The sequence below is a fragment of the Artibeus jamaicensis genome, unplaced genomic scaffold (genome assembly GCF_021234435.1).
Source record: "Artibeus jamaicensis isolate MK-2021 breed Jamaican fruit bat unplaced genomic scaffold, CSHL_Jam_final scaffold_847, whole genome shotgun sequence".
Classification (NCBI taxonomy): domain Eukaryota; kingdom Metazoa; phylum Chordata; class Mammalia; order Chiroptera; family Phyllostomidae; genus Artibeus; species Artibeus jamaicensis.
In genome coordinates, this window is record NW_026522057.1 from 9319167 (window position 1) to 9339484 (window position 20318).

Consider the following 20318-nt stretch of genomic DNA (forward strand, 5'->3'; position numbering starts at 1 on the left):
CCATGCCCCAACTGGTACATAAATGCAAGCCATGAATACCAGCAGCCTTTCCAGGCAAATGTCCAGGACTGGCCCCCCCACCCCAGTCACCCCATTTTCTTGGACTCTCTTGTCCTTGTTCCTGTCTCACTGGTCCCAGTATCTGTCTTTTTCTCTATACTTTGGTTTTGAAACTTGCCATGGAGGAAGGGTCTCTCTTTTCTGCCTTTCGGGGTGTTCCTTGCTAACCTACTAGGTAAGGAATTCACATGTATTGCCTCTGATACCTGGGAGTCATCTCTGGCTCCTTCCAGTTGTTCATCTCTAGTGGCGACTTGGCTTAGAAATACACAGGGGTGGGAGCTGGTGCCCCTTCAGTTCCATCTCCATTGCACCCCCACCCAAGTTCTGTTGGTCCACAGATATGTATTGCATCCCTAAGCCTTGTCAGTTGCTCTGCTGGGCACTGAGGATACAAAGGTGAGCAGAACCAGATGTAGCCTCTGCCCTGTGAAGCTCATGGCCACGTTCATCTAAGAACTCCATGTATGTGAAGTAGAAGTTACAGTGGTGAAAGATACCGCAAAGGAGAGGTATGTAGATGAGAGTGTACACTAGGGGGCTTAGCCAGAGGGGTCCGGCATGGCTGCCCCAAGGAAGTGACATTTAAGTGGAGATCTGAAAGATGAACAAAAATTAACTGTGAAAATGGGGGATAAGAGTGTTCTGGGCAGAAGGACCAGCATGCACTGAGGCCCTGTGGTGAGAGGGAGCATTATTAAGAAACAGTTTCCAGCCCTGTATCAGGGCGCCCTCCCTTCTTCCCAGACCCAGCACACTTGGGCCGCGGTAAAAGAATGCGTCAAATGTCCTTGCTGAATGTCAGTAGGATGTTCCTGAGGCCCTTTGAGAACGCAGAAACCATGTGAGTTTTGCCTCTAACTCTCCTAACTGGGGGACCCCCTATATCTTCCATTTCTAGATCTCTCCTCACCAAGACCTTATCTTAAATTCCAGGTTCAGCAAAAAGAAAACAGAACAAAGTAAACAAAAAACCCCAGAACATCTAATTAAATGCGATTATCTGATAAATTATGAATCATGTTTAGTATGTTTCCCAAACAGTACATGAGATATACTTACACTTAAAATTTCTGTTATTTATTTGAAGTTAGAATTTAACTGGAGTCCCGTATTTTATCCGACAACTGTACTTTTGCCCACTTGTGCCCAGTGAGGGCCACCTGGAGAACCCCGTGGAGGAAGGCCACCCTATTCCCAGTACCCCTTCCTTAGCATCATCATTTCTGGCTTTGGGACCTTGGGAAGGGAGTGTGCTGAGAACAGAGCCCCCAAGCCCTGGAGAAGGAGGGCGCTTCCATCCTCGTGAAGTTATATGCCAAGAACAGTCCTGCAAATGCAATGAGTTGCTGGCTGACCACAAGCCCTGGGCATGGACACTGCCTCCATTCGTCAGCCATCGACTCCAAGATGGCTCCTGACCTACCATCACTTCTCTGCTTACATCTCCCACCTCACCCCCACCTCGGCATCACTGCCATAGCCCCCAGGCTGGGATGCTAGACTTGGGGGCTCTGATTGGTTACATATATAAGCTCTTAGGTGCTTTCTTAAGGTGGGAGCCAGCACAATGGGAGTGTCCCTGCCCTTACTCCTCCCTGCCCGCTCCCCCTCACACCCCTGGCCAGCTGGCTGCCAGGTGTTCCCAGCACAATCTCTTGACAGCTCCTGGATGGCGGACATTCCTTGGACATTGTGTCTCTTGGGATAAGCCAGTTTTTTACTTCCCAGAGCCTCTTGTGTTATCCCGTAGAGGATCACGGTAGAAATGTCTCTGTAAAGAGACCATGATAACAACTTCCAGAATCATTAGAAATGTTGTCATTGTCACCCTACAGACCTCGAGGGGAAGAGGCCTCTTCAACCTCATCAAAAGGCTCAGGGAGAAAATATTGTAAAATGCACTGTAATGAGTTAGTGACAGTTTGTAACTGAAGCCAGTTTCCATTCTGTGTTTATAGCTATGGGTGAAGACCACAGCAAATACTGCCAAATGCATAACTAAATAGGAACATAAGCCCTGGACTTCAGTGCCCTGAAAATGCGTCTGTTATAGTGAGGATTAGATTTGGCTGTGCATTACAGAAAACCGCCAAGTGACAGTGGCTTAAGTATGATAGAAGTTTATTTCTCTCTTGCTTGGAAGTCCAGAGAGAGTCAGCTGAGGGCTGGTAGGTACTCTAAAGTGTCAGGACCCAGGTCCTGATATCTTATTGCTCCTTTATCCTTAGCATTTGGTTTCTATCTCATGTCCCAAGGTGGCTGCTTGAGGTCCAGCCATCATGTGCATTCTGGCCAGCAGGGAGGAGGAAGGAACAAAGAAGGGCATCTCTCCTTTTAAGAACATTTCCTGGAAGTTGCATATACCACTTCTGCTTATATCCTGTGAGCTAGAACTTAGCCACATGGCTACATCTAGCTGCAAGGGAGATTGGGAAATGAATTTTTATTTGAAGTGGACACGTGTCCAGCTCAGAAATGTGGAATCCTGTTACAAAGGAAGAATGGATGTTGGGGATGATTAGTAGTCTCTACCATCCTTTCTTCCAGCCAACTATTCAACTAACATTTAAAGATAAGCAACTGCCCTATTTAGTAAGAGAGATAGATAACATGCAAATAACTAACCACAGAACAATGTGATATGGAGTAGAAAAGAGGTTTTATTCAGAGTGCTATGGGGGAACAGATGGAAACAATCAACCGCAATCACAATAATTAATAACTACAATGCCCTAGCTGGGTCCTCAGTACTACATTCCCATCCTTTTATTTGTCCAGCTTCCTTTCTTTTCAGCAAGAGCTACAGTCCTTCCTGCCTCTCCCTCTAACAGCTAACATTTACAACGAGCAGACCAGGTGCTGTGCTAAGTTTCTTACATTTATTATCTTATCACAATCCTGTGAGCAGGTACTATTACTATTCTCCTTTATAGATGAGGAAACCGAGGCACAAGCTGTAGTGCTGGGTGTTGGACCCAGGAAGTCTGGCTCCAGAGTACATGTGCTTAACCACTCTGCGAGGCCGCCCCTCCAGAGCTGCTCATTTTCATTTCTTCTCCTCAAATATCCACCCCCCAAATATTCAGCAGACAACCTCCATTCTACTTCATTCTAATGGCTGAGGTTATCTGCTGGGTCCTCTCTAAGGAGAGTGGACCAAGCCCTAAGTTAACTTGCATCTCTCCCCTTGCCTCCCCAGCAGTCCTGCCTTAGGGGTGAGGCATCTGTTCCTGATTAAAACCGCTCCTCTCCAGCGATCCTAGGGGGCCAGTGGACTGTAGAGAGTTTTAAGAGCTGGCCTCTGCAACCAGACTGTACTGATTTATAACTGTCTGATTTTAGGAAGTCACTTAACCTCTCTAAGCCTCAGTTTTCTCATCTTTAAGTGGGACTGTTTGTAGGGATGAGCATGCTTATTCTTGTACAGTGTTTGACACATGCTAGTGCTCAGAGGGTGTTAGTCATTATTGATCTCCCTATCTCCCTTATTTCTGGTTCTTTGGACTACTGGTTCTCTCTTTTCTTTCTTCAATTGACTTCTCTTTACAGGTTGTATTGATTTCCTATTGCTGCTCTAATAAATTGCCACAAACTTAGTGACATCCAATGGAACATATTTATTACTTTATGTTTCTAAAGATCAGAAGTCTGAACTGGGTTTCATGGGGCTAAAATCAAGGACTGATCCCTTCTGAGGGTGCAGGGAAGAATCCATGGTGTCACTTTTTCCAGTTTATACACTGTTTGCCTTCTCTGGCCTGTAGTCCACTCCTGTCTTCCAAGCCAGCAGTGGCAGGTTGAGTCCTCACATGGCACCACTCCAGTCTGGAGCCCGTCGTCCCAACTTTTTCTGTGGCTTTCCTCCCCTTCCCCTTTCACGTATAAAGACCTTCGTGATTAACTGAGACACACCTGATCCTTAAAGTAATCATATGTGCAAAGTCCTTTTTGCCATGGAACGTAACATTCACCAGGGAATTAGGACATGGACCTCCTTGGGCAGTCATTATTCTGCTTACCCCCTCAGACTCTCCCCCCACCTTGGGATATGGCTTGTGAGAACCATCCTAAACAAAATACCCCTCCATTTCCCCCCAGATTTATTGAGATGTAATTGACAAATCATCAAAATATCTCTCCCTTGAAAATACACTGTCTTCTCTCTCCTTCCCTTCTCAACAAGCTCTTTTCAAGAGTTGTCTTACCTAGTTTGATCCGCCTCCTGACGACTCTTCCATATTGCCAGATCAGTGGACACCTTTCCTTATCTGGCTGCATTGTCCATGTTGGCTGCTCATCCCTTCTTGAGACCATATGTCCTCTATCTGCCTTTAGGTGTCTTGTCCTGGTTTTCTTCCTCATCCTCTCTGGCTTAGGCACCTTGGGGGCTACACTATCTCCACCCCCTGAGATGTCCATGTTCCCTGGGACTTTGGATTTTTGTTCCATTGCTCTTTGCTTGGGTGATCTTGTCCCACACTTCTGGTTGTAAATGCCATTTGCACAAGGATGACTGACTCCAGCTTGTGTTGGGCAAATCTCTGGCCGGCGAGTGGGAGTGCTGGTGAAGACTGTGCTTTCAGTAATTCCGTAAACTCAACTTCTTTGGTCTTCCTTGAAGCAGGCCTAGTGAGAGAGCTCCTTGAGGTACTGGCTTGTTCCGCCACTATAATCTACTTGGGGAACAAGGAGAATGCACTGACTGGGTAGATGCTAGCAGAGGAAGCTTGACTTATATCTGGTTGGCAATGGGAAGCTATGGAAGAGGTTTGAGCAGGGGAGTGAATTGAGCAGAGGTCAGCTTGAGGAAGACTACTCCGGTCCTGGGTGGATTAGTGAGGGAGTGTTGGGTCCCAGATCTGTGCCAGGTATAATTTTAGAGAAAGGAGGGACCCAGGCAATTCCTGGTACATTTGTATTATTTTATAGATAATGTGTAATAATATGTTTTATACACAGGCACACAAATACATATAATTAGATGGCTTAGCTGGAGAGTGTGACTTCCTTAAAGTACATGGCAACAAGATCAGCCTTTGTACTCAGGTCAGACTCCTAATCCAGTGCTCTTCTGTGCTCTACTGAGAGATGTCTGAAAAGCAGTTGATCCAATGGTCAAGACAGAGGGTGATGCAAGTCTGGACCAGGGCAGGACAGGGCAGACACCAAGGTGAAAACCATGTTGAAGGCAATATGATATATTCTCGCTTTCTCTTTCTCTGGGTGGGGGTTGGGACATAGGGCTTGTTGGAGACTGCACATGAGTGCATCTCTTTTTCCTGGGTCCTGCAGCATCCTTCTGGGCCTGGTTTCTATGGCAACAGGCTCCCAGCAGGCAGCCTGCCAGCTGGAGGGAACCAGGCAGGCAAGACCGGCAGGCAGGCAGGGAGGGAGGGAGAGAAGGCCTGGGCAGCAAGAGGAAGGCTGGAGTTGTGGGGGTTGGGGGATCTTCCTGGGAATCTGAAGGGGCCCCTAGAGCTGGTCCCCATGTCCCTTTCTCCTGATCATACGAGGGTTCAGCTTGCTTAGGACACATGAGACTTTCTCTTATGATCCTTGAATCTCCAGACTTCAAACTTCTGTTCACCTCTCCACTCACCCCTGCATCTCCTGACTCCCACTTCAAATACTGTCTGACACCCCCAGCCTTATGCACCTCAGGGGACCACTGACTTCTTCACAGGACCCAGGGGTGGGGGGAAGAACAAGGCCAGTTGACTTTCTGTTTTGCATATGATTTGCATATCAACTCAAAGACAAGAAATTTCCAGGCCTTGTGTCATTCCTGCCAACAACTTAATTCAACTCCACTGGCACCAGCTGACTGTGTCTGGCCAGGCTCTGCACTGAGCCTGGGGGTCCCTAGAGAAGTCCTCCCAGCTGCTGCCACGTCCCTCCCCCCCCTGCTATTCCAAGGCAGTTCTTCCTGATGTCCTAGCAGCTGGTGCCTTGGGAAGTGCTTGGGCTGTGGACTGAGCAGCAGCCCTGGGTCCAAATCCTGGCTCTGCTATTAATACTTTGTATGCAGGGGCCCATGGGCCTCTCTGGGCCTTAATTTATTCATTTCTCTGCAGGGCCAAGGACATACCTGTACAGCTGATGTAAATTAGCAAAGACATAGCATTTGTTAAAATGCTGAAATCCTCAGTATTCATTGGTAAAAAGTCACAACCCTGGCCCCTTCCTAGCCCCTTTCTTACCACTTCCACCCCACCCCCCACCCCACAGAATTCAGATTCTAAGGGCATTGCTCTAGCACTTGAGCTGTGTCTGTTCTCATTGGTGTATGCCAGCAGCTTGTTCTGTACAGGTTAAATATTTTATGTATCACCCTGTCTGGAGGCGGTACAACAGGTAAGTATAATATATACCCACCTGTTGCAAGGATTAATATAGCTAAAGGTCGTGGATCAGTTTGCAGGCTTCTTTTCTCATGCCTCTTCCTTTTAGTCTGGGTGGGGGGTGAAGGCTGGGATGATACTCTGCAAGGGCAGAGATGACAGCCACCTCTTTTTCACCAGGCGGGCGAGGTTCAAGCGCTCCAACAGTGTGACAGCTGGCGTGCAGGCAGACCTGGAGCTGGAGGGCCTGGCCGGCCTGGCCACAGTGGCCACAGAAGACAAGGCCCTACAGTTTGGACGCTCCTTCCAGAGGCACGCCTCTGAACCCCAGCCCGGGCCCCGGGCCCCCACCTACTCAGTCTTCCGCACGGTCCACACGCAGGGTCAGTGGGCCTACCGTGAGGGCTACCCACTGCCGTATGAGCCCCCGGCCACCGATGGGTCGCCAGGCCCTGCCCCTGCCCCCACCCCCGGCCCCGGGGCCGGCCGCCGTGACTCCTGGATGGAGCGTGGCTCACGTAGCCTCCCTGACTCAGGCCGCACGTCCCCCTGCCCGAGGGACGGCGAGTGGTTCATCAAGATGCTGAGGGCAGAAGTGGAGAAGCTGGAGCATTGGTGCCAACAGATGGAGCGCGAGGCGGAGGACTACGAGCTGCCCGAGGAGAGTGAGTGAGAGGACTCTGCGCAGAGGGATCATGGCTGGGGATGGAGGGGCGGCGGCACAGTAGGAGAGCTGTCGGTTGGATGCGAGGTTGCCATCCTACCGGTTGATTCTCTGGCACCAGACCCTGATGGGTCCCTGTTAGCAGCAGAGCATTCTGGAAGCTCTTGGAAGGAAACAGGGAGCAGCCTCAAAGTTTAGGTCTTGGACTAGGGAAAGTGACTTGGCTGAGCTGCCAGAGCTGCAGGGTGGTGGCAGCCACCTTGACCTTAGGCTAACTGCAGTTTGAGGGAACAGGCCTTCTAGGAGATGGCTCCCAGTCCCAAGTCACCGAGTCCATGGGGACCAAGGAAACTTCCGATCTGCCCTGCTGTGGGCATCTGGGCCAGATCCAGGTGGTGGGACCAGGACTTGACGCAGAGGAGCGGGCAGTGCACAGTGTCAGATTATGTTTGAGGCACAGGTGAAGATTAAGCCAGGAAGACGGGCCCTTTCCTTGCAAGTTCAATTGGAGGGGAGACAGTCTTACTCGTCTCCAATTGATGGGACAGTGACTTGGAAGACAGCAGTCATAAACATGAAATTATTTAGTAATTCTTAACAAGTTGAGGAGCTCTACACTGGTGAGTGACACAGCTGTGTCACTATGGAGGTAGTGCCCGCATAGCCATAGGGCCAGGCTGGGGCTGGTGTCTTCTGTTCGCTGATGTGAGGGGATAGAACTCAAGAAATGTAGTCGTATGAAGCAAGAAACATCAGCGTCTGCAGGTACAGTCTCCTTGGTGAAGTGGGATGGGAGCTGCTTGTTAGGAAGCTGAGGATGGGATGGGGCGGGGGCAGGAGGAGACACAGAAAGTGTCAGGTAATGGAAGGGTAAGAGTCAGTCGGGGCAGACTTCCTGGAGGCTAGGGAAGGAAATGCACCCCCCCCCCAATTTCCTTCTGCTTCCCAGTCCTGGAGAAGATCCGCAGTGCCGTGGGCAGCACACAACTTCTCCTGTCCCAGAAGGTTCAGCAGTTCTTCCGGCTGTGTCAGCAAAGCATGGTGAGTGCCTCTCGGTGAGAAGCCTGTCGGATGTGTGTGCCTGCTGTGACCCAGTGTGTGTGTGTGTGTGTGTGTGTGTGTTAGAGGGGAGACCAGGCGTGTGTACCCAAGAGGGAGAAGCCTGGGCTTTCCTGATTCCCGTTCTCTAGTCCCCACCCCATTTTCCCCGCTGGAGCTTCCTGACAGTGAGGGCTTGCTCTGGTCCTGGCTGGGGCTCGGACTTCCCTGACTGGCTGCCTCTCCTCTGTTTCCTTTCTCTGCAGGACCCCACTGCGTTCCCTGTGCCCACCTTCCAGGACCTGGCGGGTTTCTGGGACCTCCTGCAGCTCTCTATCGAGGATGTGACCCTCAAGTTCCTGGAGCTACAGCAACTCAAGGCCAACAGCTGGAAACTCCTGGAGCCTAAGGTAGGGGGCGGTCCCTTCAAGCCCAGAGTCCAGAGGTGAAAAATGCCCTTCCCCCCGGAGGCATGTGTGGGTGGGGTGGGGGAGATAGGAGAAAAGATCCATGGGCAGCAAGGGCAGCCCATGCCCTTAGAAGAAGATGGTGACCATCTTCTTCCAAAATGACCACACTCTTGGTCACGGCTGTCTGCTTGGCCCCGGTGCTTATCACTGCCAAGCTGCCAGAACCCCAAGGTGGCAGCAGCCTCCTTTGACCTTGGGCTGGCTGCAGTTTGAGGGAGTCGACCTAGAGCTTCTCAAAGGGCAAACTGCCCTCAGCTCGGACCTTGAGGGTCCCCTAAGTCGTTATCTCACTAGACCTTGCCTGTGATGGAGCCCAGAAGCCTGGGATATGACCCCATTCCTTGCCTAGTCTCGACCTGTAGTGAAAACATTCACTTCCCCAGGGAGCGAACCCTCCGATTTTAGTTGTCAAGAACAGCGCCACCCTGGGGCATTCCAATCAATCAATTTTTCAAAGAAAAATGTGGGTTTTGACCTTGTGGGAGCAGGTACACCTGGGGCTTCAGGTCCTGGCACAATGAGCAGCTTCTAACTGCTCTCCCGTGGCGGAGCCGCAGGAGGTGTGAATTATGGGGGGGGGTCAGGTGGGACCCCGCTCCCTAGCTGAGTCACCACCCCTCTCCTGGCAGGAGGAGAAGGTCCCTCCGCCGATACCAAAGAAGCCCTCGCGGGGCCGGGGTGTGCCGGTGAAGGAGCGCTCCCTGGACTCCGTGGACCGGCAGCGGCAGGAAGCGCGCAAGCGGCTCCTGGCGGCCAAGCGCGCCGCCTCCTTCCGCCACAGCTCAGCAACCGAGAGCGCCGACAGCATCGAGATCTACATCCCTGAGGCCCAGACCAGGCTGTGACCCGCCCGGCCCGCCCAGCCCGGGCCCGGGCCCGCGGTTTTCTACCCGTACTGTACACCCAGCGTCGAGGTCACTGTGAACGCGGGCCGCCCTGTGCGCCCGCCCCGCCGGCACCGCACGCCCCGGCCCCTCCTGCCCGTCACACTCTCGTGGGTTTTTTACCTTCCTGACCCCACGCGAAGGCGCCTGGGCTGGGCTGGGGGCCGTGCCTCTCCACCCCGCACCCCCAGCTGGACCCCCTCCCTCCTGGTCCGACGCTTCGTTCCCACCTCCTACCCATGGGCACCATCTCTGCCATTACACGCCCCACGGGCCAGGCCGGGCCGGGTCCCCCATCTGGGCTCTGCGTCACCCTCCACCACCCCGCGGGGCTGGGCTTCGTGGGGATCAGCTTCGTGGCTTTTTATGAAGAATCCCGAACCCCGCCTACGAGCCCGCCCCACCCTTCCAGAGGCTCCACCCTCAGCCCTCAGCCCACCGGGCCCAGGGACCACAGTGGCTGGACCAACCCAGGACCAGGGCGCCTGGGCCTCTCTCCTTTCCCAGCTGCTGGGCAGGAGAGATGGGGGCTTCCCTTCACCACACCTGTGGCTGTTCCCACATCCCCTTGAGTATCCCAGGAAAAATAAAACGGCAGAACTGCACTCAAGCCAGCTGCTCTCTCCTGAAGAAGCCATCTCTGCACTGTGCATGGGGGCGGGGGGGGGGGGGGGGGGAGAGCCAGGGAGCCCAAGCTCTTGTTTCGGGGAGAGTCGGGATTGTGTGAGCGATCTGGGGGAAGATTCAGCCCTCTGGGTGGCCACGGAAGGACCTGAGCCCCCCTGGAGGGGTTCCACTTCCCCACTCCTTTCCCTTTCTGCCTCCTAGCCCTCCAGGGTTCTCCTGGAGAGGGGAGCCCAGAGCCAGCCCAATGCCTTGCACACAGCATGTGCTCAATAAACAGGGAGTGTGGTTGTTATTCACTATGGACAGATATTGGTTTCCCTTCCCCTGAAGGCCCAGTGTTCTCTCTGCTCCAGTCATTCCTGGTCATCAGCAGAAACATTCTGTTCACTTTGGTGCTACTATATTTTCTGATGCCTCCTATGGCGGGGCACTTTGGTGGGGCCAGAGAATGGAACTTTCCTGGGAAGCTAAATGGCAATCCAAACATAGTGGTGATGGCTGATACTTTTCTTGACACTTACTGTGGGCCAGGCAAAGGGGGACTGCATTATGTGAGTGTGGCTCATCTTTATGACATAAGAAAGCAGAAGCTCAGTGACCTGTCCAAAGTCACAGGGCTAAGGGTGGTGGACTCAGGTGGACAAACCATGAATTTTTAGCTCTATGGCCTTGTGAGCCCATAAAGGGTTTGATGTCAGGTCTACCCAGAAAGCCACCTTTCCTTAAATAGTCCCTGGGGTTGAGTTGTCACTCTGAGTCAAGAGGAAATGCTTTCGAGGGGGTTGGCTGCTCTTCTGAGCCACATTGGACTAGTCAGTTCTCATTCATTTATCCTGCAAACATCAAGAATCACTGTTGGCAACCAACACCAGGGAGATGGCCCCGAACAAGTGTAGTTTCTACCTTTATGGAGCTTGCAGACTTATGGGAAAAATTTGTGAACAACCTGGTAGAATATAAGGCTGAGTGCAGGGAAGATGTTAAGGTATTAGTCACTGAAGGAAGGCTGGGGCTAGGAAGAATGTTCCAAGATCAGACAACAGCTGTCCGAGGGCCTGGAGGAGAAAGAGGCATCGGGAATGCAGAGCTTGGTCATACTTGGCAATTGGAGGAGGGTAGGCCTGGGTCCTGAAGGCCCAGGGACCACAGTGGCTAGACCAACGCATGGAAGGGTTTTGAACCAAAGAGTGGCGTGAACAGATATTTTACAGACTGGTTTGGGAGATGCCCTGAAAAGCAAGTGTTTGTACACACTTGTATGGGGCCACTGGAAGGTGGAGAGGGCCCCCATGTGAACCCAATTTTCCAAAATGAATCAGCTTCAGGCTCTCAAACAGATTCCTGGACCCTATTCCAAGACTTAGTGAGTAGTCTCTGCCCTCAAATGAGTTTTTAACAAGTGCTCCAGGTGACTGAGCTGGGCCTCTAGGTCTGGGAACACTTTGGTTGGATCACTGTCTGAAAGTTTCCACTAGAAGGTTCGTCTATTTCCTGTAGGCTTGCCAAGCAAGGCTTTGAATGGGTCACTTTACTTCTCCGAGATTGTTTCTCATCTCTAATATTGGGCCATGGGTGAGTTCTTTTAATATATATTACTGATTATGGTATTACAGTTGTCCCATTTCCCCCCTTTAGTGTATATCCATGGGTCATATCCATGTAAGTTCTTTGGCTTCTACATTTCCTATACTATTCTTACCCTCCCCCTGTCTATTTTCTACCTACCATTTATGCTATTTATTCTCTGTACCTTTCTCTCGTCTCTCCCCCTCCCCTGTTGATGACCCTCCATGTAATCTCCATTTCTGTGATTCTGTTCCTGTTTTAGTTGTTTGCTTAGTTTTTTTTAAAAGTTTGGTTGTTAATAGCTGTGAGTTTGTTGTGATTTTAGTGTTTGTATTTTTGATCCTCTTTTTTTAGATAAGTCCCTTTAACATTTCATGTAATAAGGGCTAGGTAATGATGTACTCCTTTAACTTGACCTTATCTGGAGAGCACTTGATCTGTCCTTCCATTCTAAATGAAAGCTGTGCTGGATAGATCAATCTTAGATGTAGGTCCTTGCTTTTCATGACTTGGAATACTTCTTTCCAGCCCCTTTTTGCCTATAAGATCTCTTTTGAGAAATCAGCTGACAGTCTTATGGGCACTCCTTTGCAGGTAACTGTCTCCTCTTCTCTTAATGCTTTTAAGATTCTTTCCTTATCTTTAATCTTGGCTAATGTAATTGTGATGTGTCTTGCTGTGTTCCTCCTTGGGTCCAACTTCTTTGGGACTCTCTGAGCTTCCTGGACTTCCTGGAAGTTTTTTCTTTGCCAGATTGGGGAAGTTCTCCTTCATTATTTGTTCAAATAAGTTTTCAATTTCTTGCTCTTCCTCTTCTCCTTCTGGTACCCCTATGATTTGGATGTTGGAACATTTATAGATGTCCTGGAGGTTCCTAAGCCTCTCCTCATTTTTTTGTTTTTTGAATTCTTGTTTCTTCATTCTGTTCTGGTTGAATGTTTCTTTCTTCCTTCTGGTCCACTCCATTGATTTGAGTCCTGGTTTCCTTCCCATCACTGCTGGTTCCCTGTACATTTTCCTTTATTTCACTTAGCATAGCCTTCATTTTTTCATCTAATGTGCGACCATATTCAATCAATTCTGTGAGCATCCTGATTACCAGTGTTTTGAACTGTGCATCTGATAGGTTGGCTCTCTCTTCATCGCTTAGCTGTATTTTTTCTGGAGCTTTGATCTGTTCATTTGGGCCTTTTTTTTTTTTAATGTCTCAGTGCACCTTTTACGTAGCGAGGGGTAGAGCCTTAGATGTTCACCAGGGCGGGGCAACCCACGTTGCTGCGTTTTGACGCTGTGCTTTGGGGGGAGGGGTCTGAGAGGGAATAATGGCACTTGCTCCTCTCTCTGCTTGTTTTCAATCACTTCTCCTGCTTCCCACAGTCAAGTTGGGCCCCTCTGGTGCTAATTCTCAGGTGGGTAGGTTTGTGTATGTTCTAGGACCCTGTGGGACTGGGAGTTTCTCCTGCTGCCGCCTCCACCCCCACAGGTGTTTTCAATCAGAGTTTTGAGGCTTTATTTCACCAAGCTGGAACCCTGGGTTGTGTGGTTTGTCTCACTCCCCAGTTGTTCCTCCCAGTTTATCTGCGAGCAAAGGTGGGAATTCCCAGGTGGCAATCTGCTGCCTTGCTGGGTCCATCAGCCGCTGCCTTGCCGGGAGTCTGCTCTGCCAGGCTGCCCATCTCCACCCTTCCTACTGGTCTGGATGAATGTTTCTCCTTTAACTCCTTGGTTGTTGGAATTCTATACAGTTTGATTTTCTGTCAGTCTGGTTGTTTTTGTTTTTAAATTTGTTATCTTTTTTTTTTTTTTTTGTTGTGGGAGGAGGCAGTGTGTCTACCTATGCCTCCATCTTGGCCAGAAGTCCCATGGTTGAGTTTTGAACTAGATAATCCTTATATAAATCTTATGAGGCAGGTATTGTTATCACTACCATTTTACAGATGAGAAAACTGAGGCTTGGAGAGGCTAAACAACTTACCCCATATCACAAAACTGGGAAGTGGCTGAGTCTGAGTTTAACCTTATACATTATATGGTTATTTTTATGCTCTGGTTTCTCTTCAGATTGTGTAAATCTTTTGCTTTTTACATTATATGGTTATTTTATGGTCCTATGTCTTTTCCCAGAAACTGGCCAGCTTTCCCGGGATCTTGAAATATATATGTATGGAAGTGGACAGGGTGCCACAGGTCAGGATTTGCAATGGTGTGGACAACCTTCTACAGATATGCTTTCTAAAATCTCCACATGTGGAGCTGATGGGGGGTAGTCTCCTTTGGGTACTGTGGCTTGGGTAGTTGTGCTGGATTAATGAACAATTAGATCCATTTTCTGTGCTTGAGTTCCTCCTAGTCTGCCTGTAGCCAGGCACATAAACAGAAAGGTACAGTATAAAGGGAGGCCTGTTCTCTCAGAGGGGCTGAAGAGCCTGGGGAGCATCCAGGAAATCTGGGACAACTTTCTGTAAGAGGGGCCTCTTGAACTGAGACTTAGAGTTTTGTAATGAAGAAAGAGAAGGGAGGACCTTTACTGAAGGCAAAAGGACCAGCTTGGGCAAATGATGGGGAGAGTACAGCCTGAAGAGAACAGGGGAGGAGATGTGACTGAAAAGGACCCATGGTTGGGAGGAGGGTTAAGCTGGAGATGTCATTTAAATTTTAAGTTTTTGAAAGGCCCTTTGGCCGACAGAATGGAAATACACTAAAAGGGGAAATGGAAGGCAGGGAGGCCACTGAGGGAGTTGCTAAGATGGTTCAGATAAGACATAATGATGATTAATTTGAGGGACATTCAGGAGGCATAGGTGCTATGCGTAAACTGGATCATGGGAATAATGCAAAGATGAAGAGACATTGAAGATGTCACTTAGGTTTTTGGCTTAGCGATTAAGTAATGTTGTAAATGGACATAGGGTATTACAGAAGAAGTAGTAAATTTGGAGTATACGGAACATACCAGTGATTATTTACTGAGCACTTAGGAGATGCTGAGTACGATGCCAAGTACTTTATACACGTTAGGTGATTTAATACTCAGAACAACCCCAGAGAGTGGGTGCTATTATTGTCTTTTTATTTTTTGAAGATTTTATTTATTTATTTTTAGAGAGAGGGGAAGAAAGAGAGAGAGGGAGAGAAACATCAATGTGTGGCTGCCTCTCATGTGCCCCCTACTGGGGATATGGCTTGCAATCCAGGCATGTGTCCTGACTGGGAATCCAACCAGCGACCCTTTGGTTGGTAGGTCGGTGCTCAATCCACTGAGCCAGACCAGCCAGGGCTATTGTTGTCTTTTAAAAAACATAGATTCTCAGGCAGCAGAGCCAGGATTTGAACCCACATCTATCTGATTCCCAAGTCTTGAGCCCCACTCTTTTCTGCCTGATGGGACTGCTAGCCATCACTAGGGACTCAACTCAAGGGCAGGTTCCTCTGTGGAGCCTTCTCTAATCCTTTCTGGACTCCTCCTCTGTGCCACACGTGCATGCTTCTGTGGACACATTTCTCACACTGTATCGACATTTTGAAGACCAGTCTGCTTGCCTGTCAGTCATAGAATTGAGGGCAGGGATGGTCCCAGTCATTTTTTGCATCCCTGTGATGCCTAACGCATGTTAATTGGTTGACTGAATACTGGTTATTCTAGGTAATTCTGTTCTCTTCTCTTCTCTACCTACTCAGTTGGTGAACAAGTTCTGCTAATGACAGTTTCCTGCATATTTTAGACCATTCCTTTCTCTCCATTTCCACTGCCAGAGCTTAGCATTGAGCTCTTTGAGATGACAGAGAAAGGGTAATAATGCAGTTCAGGAGACTTCTACAGTGGTATTCCTAAAGCTTGAAAAATGAGCCAGAGGTACTTGGTAAAAAAGTGTGGGAAGGGCACTCCAGGTAGATGAAAAAGCATAAATAAAGGTACAGAGGTGTGAACAATTTGGTCTGCATGGAGGAATAGGAGGATTTAGTGTGTGTGACGAATGATAGATAAATATTCCTGGTTGAGACTAATTAATGGAATAAGAGTGGAAAGGCAGAGCTAGGTGAGACCATTATAGAACCTGAGCTTTGGCATTTTTTTTCTATATGCAATAAAATAGATGTCTAAAGAGGGAGCTTAGTGGACACAGAAGGAGGGAATACTTGTACCTGAAGGGTCAGGTAAAGCTTAGGTTTCACTATACTATTTCTATTGTTTGTAGACTAACAATAGTGCCATTTATTTCTCTTCTTGCTCTGTATCTGGTATAGCACTTTACATACTTTAATCTGATCTAACTCTCACAACATCCTGTGAAATAGGTGTTATTACCTTTACATATAAGAGGGAAAGGAGGCTAAAACAGATTAATACTGTTCCCAAGGTCACAGTTAGAGAGCTAGCCCAGATCCGAAGAGTTCTTAAGCACTAGACTATATTCTGCTACGGAGAGCTCCTTGCAGAGTTCATGCGTGTGAGAGTGAGTGTGAGTGTGTGTGTGTGTGTGTGTGTGTGTGTGTGCGCGCGCGCGCGCTCAGACCTAGGTCTTAGAAGACACCTAGTAAAAACATCAGTTGAATAAATGAATGGATGACCTTTTACTTCACTGAAAAGAACGTGATTACATCACTGGTAAACCTCCTAACCCCCAGGGGGCGTGTGTCCAACTCAGCGCAGCAGGAGTTTGTTGCTGAGGCCTAGCTTATTCCAGTCCGCCACTGGAGCTCAGCCAATCCCTGTGCTCGGATAGAGCGTTCGGTGGGCGGGGTCCCGGGCGAGGCCCCGTGGGCCACTGGGAAGGGCGACAAAGGTATTCCTGGCCAGCGGGCAGCGGGTGGGGGCTGACCGGAAGAGTGCGGCTGCGGCTCAGGTGAGCACGCGGTCTCAGCTGATAGTTCCTTTCTCCCGGGCGGGTGCCGTGGCCGCCCGTTGTCCCGGCTGCAGTGGCCGCCGTTGTCCTGGCGATGGCTGCTGGCTTTGACCTCTGAGTTACTGGCCTGACGGCTCCCACTCTTCCCGAGTCTGGGGGGTCGAGTCTGGCCGCCCAGACGGTCCTCTGCAGCCAGGGCTTCTAGGCCTCAGGCACATGGTTGAGGAAGGACACCGCCGACACGCCCATGACCGTGGTGGGATAGGGGCAGGGGACAGGGAGTCCAGCGGAGGGAGGTGAATAGACACTTGGACCCTAACCTCACTTGCGCTTGCGTCTCTGGACTGGGCTCGAGTGACGGTCAGTATTAACCTTCTGCCCTCTTAGGTCACCTCTGCCTTGGTTGGCAATTCTCAAATCTCAGACTGCGGATTTGAGTCTCACTGGGCCTCCGGGAAACCGAAACAGGGGCAGGTTTGCCGGCAGCCCAGTTGACCTTTACCGGGCATTCAGGCTCCCTTCAAGTTCGGCTGGAAGTAGGCGTCACAGTATTTACGAGACACTTTTGCGTTTTTAATATAACTACCCTGGAGATGACTTGTAAGAACATCGAGCTTCTTGTAATCAGCAAAGGCCCCTGCTGTGTCCCTGCTACCTTTTGAAGGCAGGTGGGTGGATGACTGCTGTGGTTTTACATTAGTGTGTTGCTTGAGCTGTCATTCTTTTCATTCAACACATTTTTTTTGGAGCATTTTATGCCAGGCCAGGAGGGAGGCATTGGGAAGCGGATGGGGCACAATGGGCCACAGACATCATCCTTGCCCTCTTGGAGCTTAACGTGTTTTGAGGAATGCAGACAAGTAGGGTGGACCAGCACATTACATGACACGAGGAAGTTGTGTTAAATGAATTAATTTACTTATTTGTAAATGATTAGAATGTGAGTAGGAGAACAGAGAGACCTTGTGCTGCGTGTGATAGGTAATAGTTGTGGACTTGGATAGTGTTTTAAGGAAAATTGGAAATCTGAATGGAGAGTTGCTTTTTAGGGAAAGTGTTTACTTAGAGAACTCTCAAAAGGTGGGGAAGAGGATGGAGAAGTACTAGGTTTGAGATTCTTCAGTGGTACCTCTTTTAACAACTTCTAACTTTTATAACTGCACAGATCTCTGAGTATAACGTTAAAGTGTGCAGAAAAAGGAGCTCTCCTAGGAAGCGAAATGCCAAGCTAATGGGGAAAAACCCATAGAGGCTCTCCCCAAATTCAGGATTTGCTCAGAAACCATACACCTTTTGGCAGTGCATTCTTTCCACTAGAAAGAGCACAGGATTTGAAGTTGGAGGGCCTGGGTTCAAAATCAGTGGCTATGCCATTTCTAGTGATTTTGGGCACATTACCATCATGTCCCAGAGCCTTTGTGGCCTTAGACAGAAGTCTGGCTCATACCTCATAGAGGTGTTGTGAGGATCAGCTGGTGACTGGGGTGTGAATTGCCTGGCCAAGTGCTTGGTGCCAAGACAGAGGACCCAGAGGGGAATCTTGGAGCTGCTGCAGTTTTTTCCCTGCTGATGGCCCATTTATGGGCTTAGGTCCACAGAATGCTGGGATTCCTCCAAAGAGAATTAAACCCAAAGAGAAAAAGGGAGTCATCCTAACTTCGGTGAGATTTTGATTGTTCACTGTAGACCAGAGGTAGCCACACTGCAGAAATATCTATAGGAGCACAAATGGGATGGTCTTTTAGTTGAGACTTCGGCAAGTTACATAATCCTCTGAGAATGCCATCCACCTCAGGAGGTTGATGTCAGAGAAAGACTTCTTTCCCATTCTTTAAAAGGTGGCAAACTGTAGAGGGACGTGTGGGGTCAAGAACAGGCTTGAAGCTTTATTAGGTGAGGCTTAGAGGTCCCCTCGTGGGGACCTCTCAGCCATACATGGTTGCGTAATTGTCAGAAAGTATCGTACATACAAGTAAAATGGAGAGTCTTCTCCCCTTCTCTAACAATTGAATCTTTTGAAATTTTCTAGATTGTTTTAGGGATCTAACTCTTGTATAAAGCAAGGTACCCTCTTGCATTACTCTGCATGGGATGTATGGTCAGTAAATTGTGCCAGGCTGCCTGGTAAGTGAGGAGCCCTGGCAGGTGGTCCATGTGGTGGGGAGGGGGTGCTGGTGTCTGCCTAATGCTGCCTTGTGCTCTTCTGCAGATGTCATGTGGCCTGTGCTTTGGACCGTGGTGCGTACTTATGCTCCCTATGTCACATTTCCTGTGGCCTTCGTGGTTGGGGCTGTGGGCTACCACCTGGAATGGTTCATCAGGGGAAAGGATCCCCAGCCTGTGGAGGAGGAGAAGAGCATCTCAGAGCGTCGGGAGGAGCGCAAATTGGACGAGCTGCTAGGCAAGGACCACACCCAGGTGGTGAGCCTTAAGGACAAACTTGAATTTGCCCCTAAAGCTGTCCTAAACAGAAACCGCCCGGAGAAGAATTAACAGAAGACACGGGGCCATATAGGTCCTTCTGTAGGCTGTGACTGGTCCTGCCACCATGTTGACTCAGCTCCAGAACCCACATCTGATTTGCTTTGTTGCTTATTCTGGCCCCTTTGGCACCACCCAGCCACACACAAACTGGCTGCTGTTCTGTGGTCAGGAAGACACACTAGCAGCTGAAGGGCCAGGTGAAGAGGAAGGCCCCAGAGCGGTCTGGCCTGCAGGCTGCATCTGTTGTATGCTGGCCACAACTGCCTGGGCTTCTGGACTTCTGGGCCCACTGCTGGAAGTAGTGTTACAGAATGAATATTGGCTGTCCATCTCTGCAGGGAGGCAGTTTGGCTTCAAGCAGAAGTGCATGGGATTGGGGTGTTGCCTTAGAGATACCACATGTGTAGTTCCCGTTTGCATGGGAATTCAGATATCTACCTGGCTCCCTTCATTCATTTGCCCTGTCCATTTGTGCTCGCTCTTTCTGAAACCCTGTCCTACCAGCTCAGAAAGGGGGTTCCCTTGGGAAGGAGCGCTTGTTTCTGTTTTTGGCGGCCCAGGCTCTTCATCTCCGGGCAGGTGAATTTGCCCAGATGTCACCTTCGTTCACCTCCCATCACTGTGTAGCACAAAACGTGATTAAAGTGGCATCTGAGAACCATAATAATCTAATCTGATCTCCCAGATGGTGTTTGGGGTCCTTATGCAAGTGCAGGAATTTCAGGGTAGGATAATCTGGCCCTTAACTAAGGACCCCAGGGGCCTGGGAGCCTAGTTTTATTAGAGTGGTTGCTTTGGGTCCTGGGGGCGGTGAGTTCAGGTTGTGCAGGTTCTCAGGTGCTTTTCTGTCATGTTCAGGAGGCTTATTGGACTTTTCAGAGTCTAAGAGAAGATCGGGGAGCTGAACAGCTGCTGTCAAATTTTCCAATTTCACAGACACAGACACATGTTCCTGCAAAAGTGATGTATGTGCCTTAGAGCATTTGCTAGGGATTTTTTTTAAAGGGCTCTAATACAACACCCAGAACTCTTTGTTTTTTAACATATATTTTATTGATTATGCTATTACAGTTGTTCTATTTTCCCCTGTTTATTCTCCTCCGCCCTGCATACCCTCTCCCACCCACATTCCCCCCTTTAGTGTATGTCTATGGGTCATATACATGTAAGTTCTTTGGCTTCTACATTTCCTATACTATTCTTACCCTCCCCCCGTCTATTTTCTACCTACCATCTATGCTGCTTATTCTCTGTACCTTTCCCCCATCTCTCCTTCTCCCACTCCCTTGTTGATAACCCTCCATGTGATCTCCATTTCTGTGGGTCTGTTCCTGCTC

At 49.4% G+C, this 20318-nt stretch overlaps 2 protein-coding genes across 5 annotated transcripts in view; both read left to right on the forward strand.

Annotated features, from left to right (window-relative positions):
• The window catches only part of DLGAP3 (DLG associated protein 3), a 55166-nt gene extending 45107 nt beyond the window's left edge, over positions 1–10059 (forward strand). The window contains exons 9-12 of the mRNA XM_037149847.2: positions 6585–7069; positions 8018–8109; positions 8373–8516; positions 9206–10059. Of these exons, the coding sequence (XP_037005742.1) occupies positions 6585–7069; positions 8018–8109; positions 8373–8516; positions 9206–9421 (937 nt within the window). The 3' untranslated portion in view covers positions 9422–10059. The remainder of the gene's footprint in view (positions 1–6584; positions 7070–8017; positions 8110–8372; positions 8517–9205) is intronic.
• Positions 10060–16392: 6333 nt separating this feature from the next.
• On the forward strand, positions 16393–19653 carry SMIM12 (small integral membrane protein 12). Of its 4 annotated transcripts, none has more exons than XM_037149766.2 (2): positions 16393–16437; positions 18707–19653. In XM_037149766.2, the coding sequence occupies exon 2, from the start codon at positions 18712–18714 to the stop codon at positions 18988–18990; it is 279 nt and encodes a 92-aa protein (XP_037005661.1). In that variant the 5' UTR covers positions 16393–16437; positions 18707–18711; the 3' UTR covers positions 18991–19653. The 4 variants fall into 4 exon arrangements, with proteins under 4 accessions (XP_037005661.1, XP_037005660.1, XP_037005659.2 ...); XM_037149765.2 differs by having other exon boundaries at positions 16394–16497; XM_037149764.2 differs by lacking the exon at positions 16393–16437 and adding an exon at positions 16517–16857.
• The last annotated feature ends 665 nt before the right edge of the window (positions 19654–20318 follow it).

Excerpts from the sequence above, each read along its gene's own strand:
- SMIM12 (XM_037149766.2), top strand. The coding sequence starts at position 18,712 with ATGTGGCCTGTGCTTTGGACCGTGGTGCGTACTTATGCTCCCTATGTC.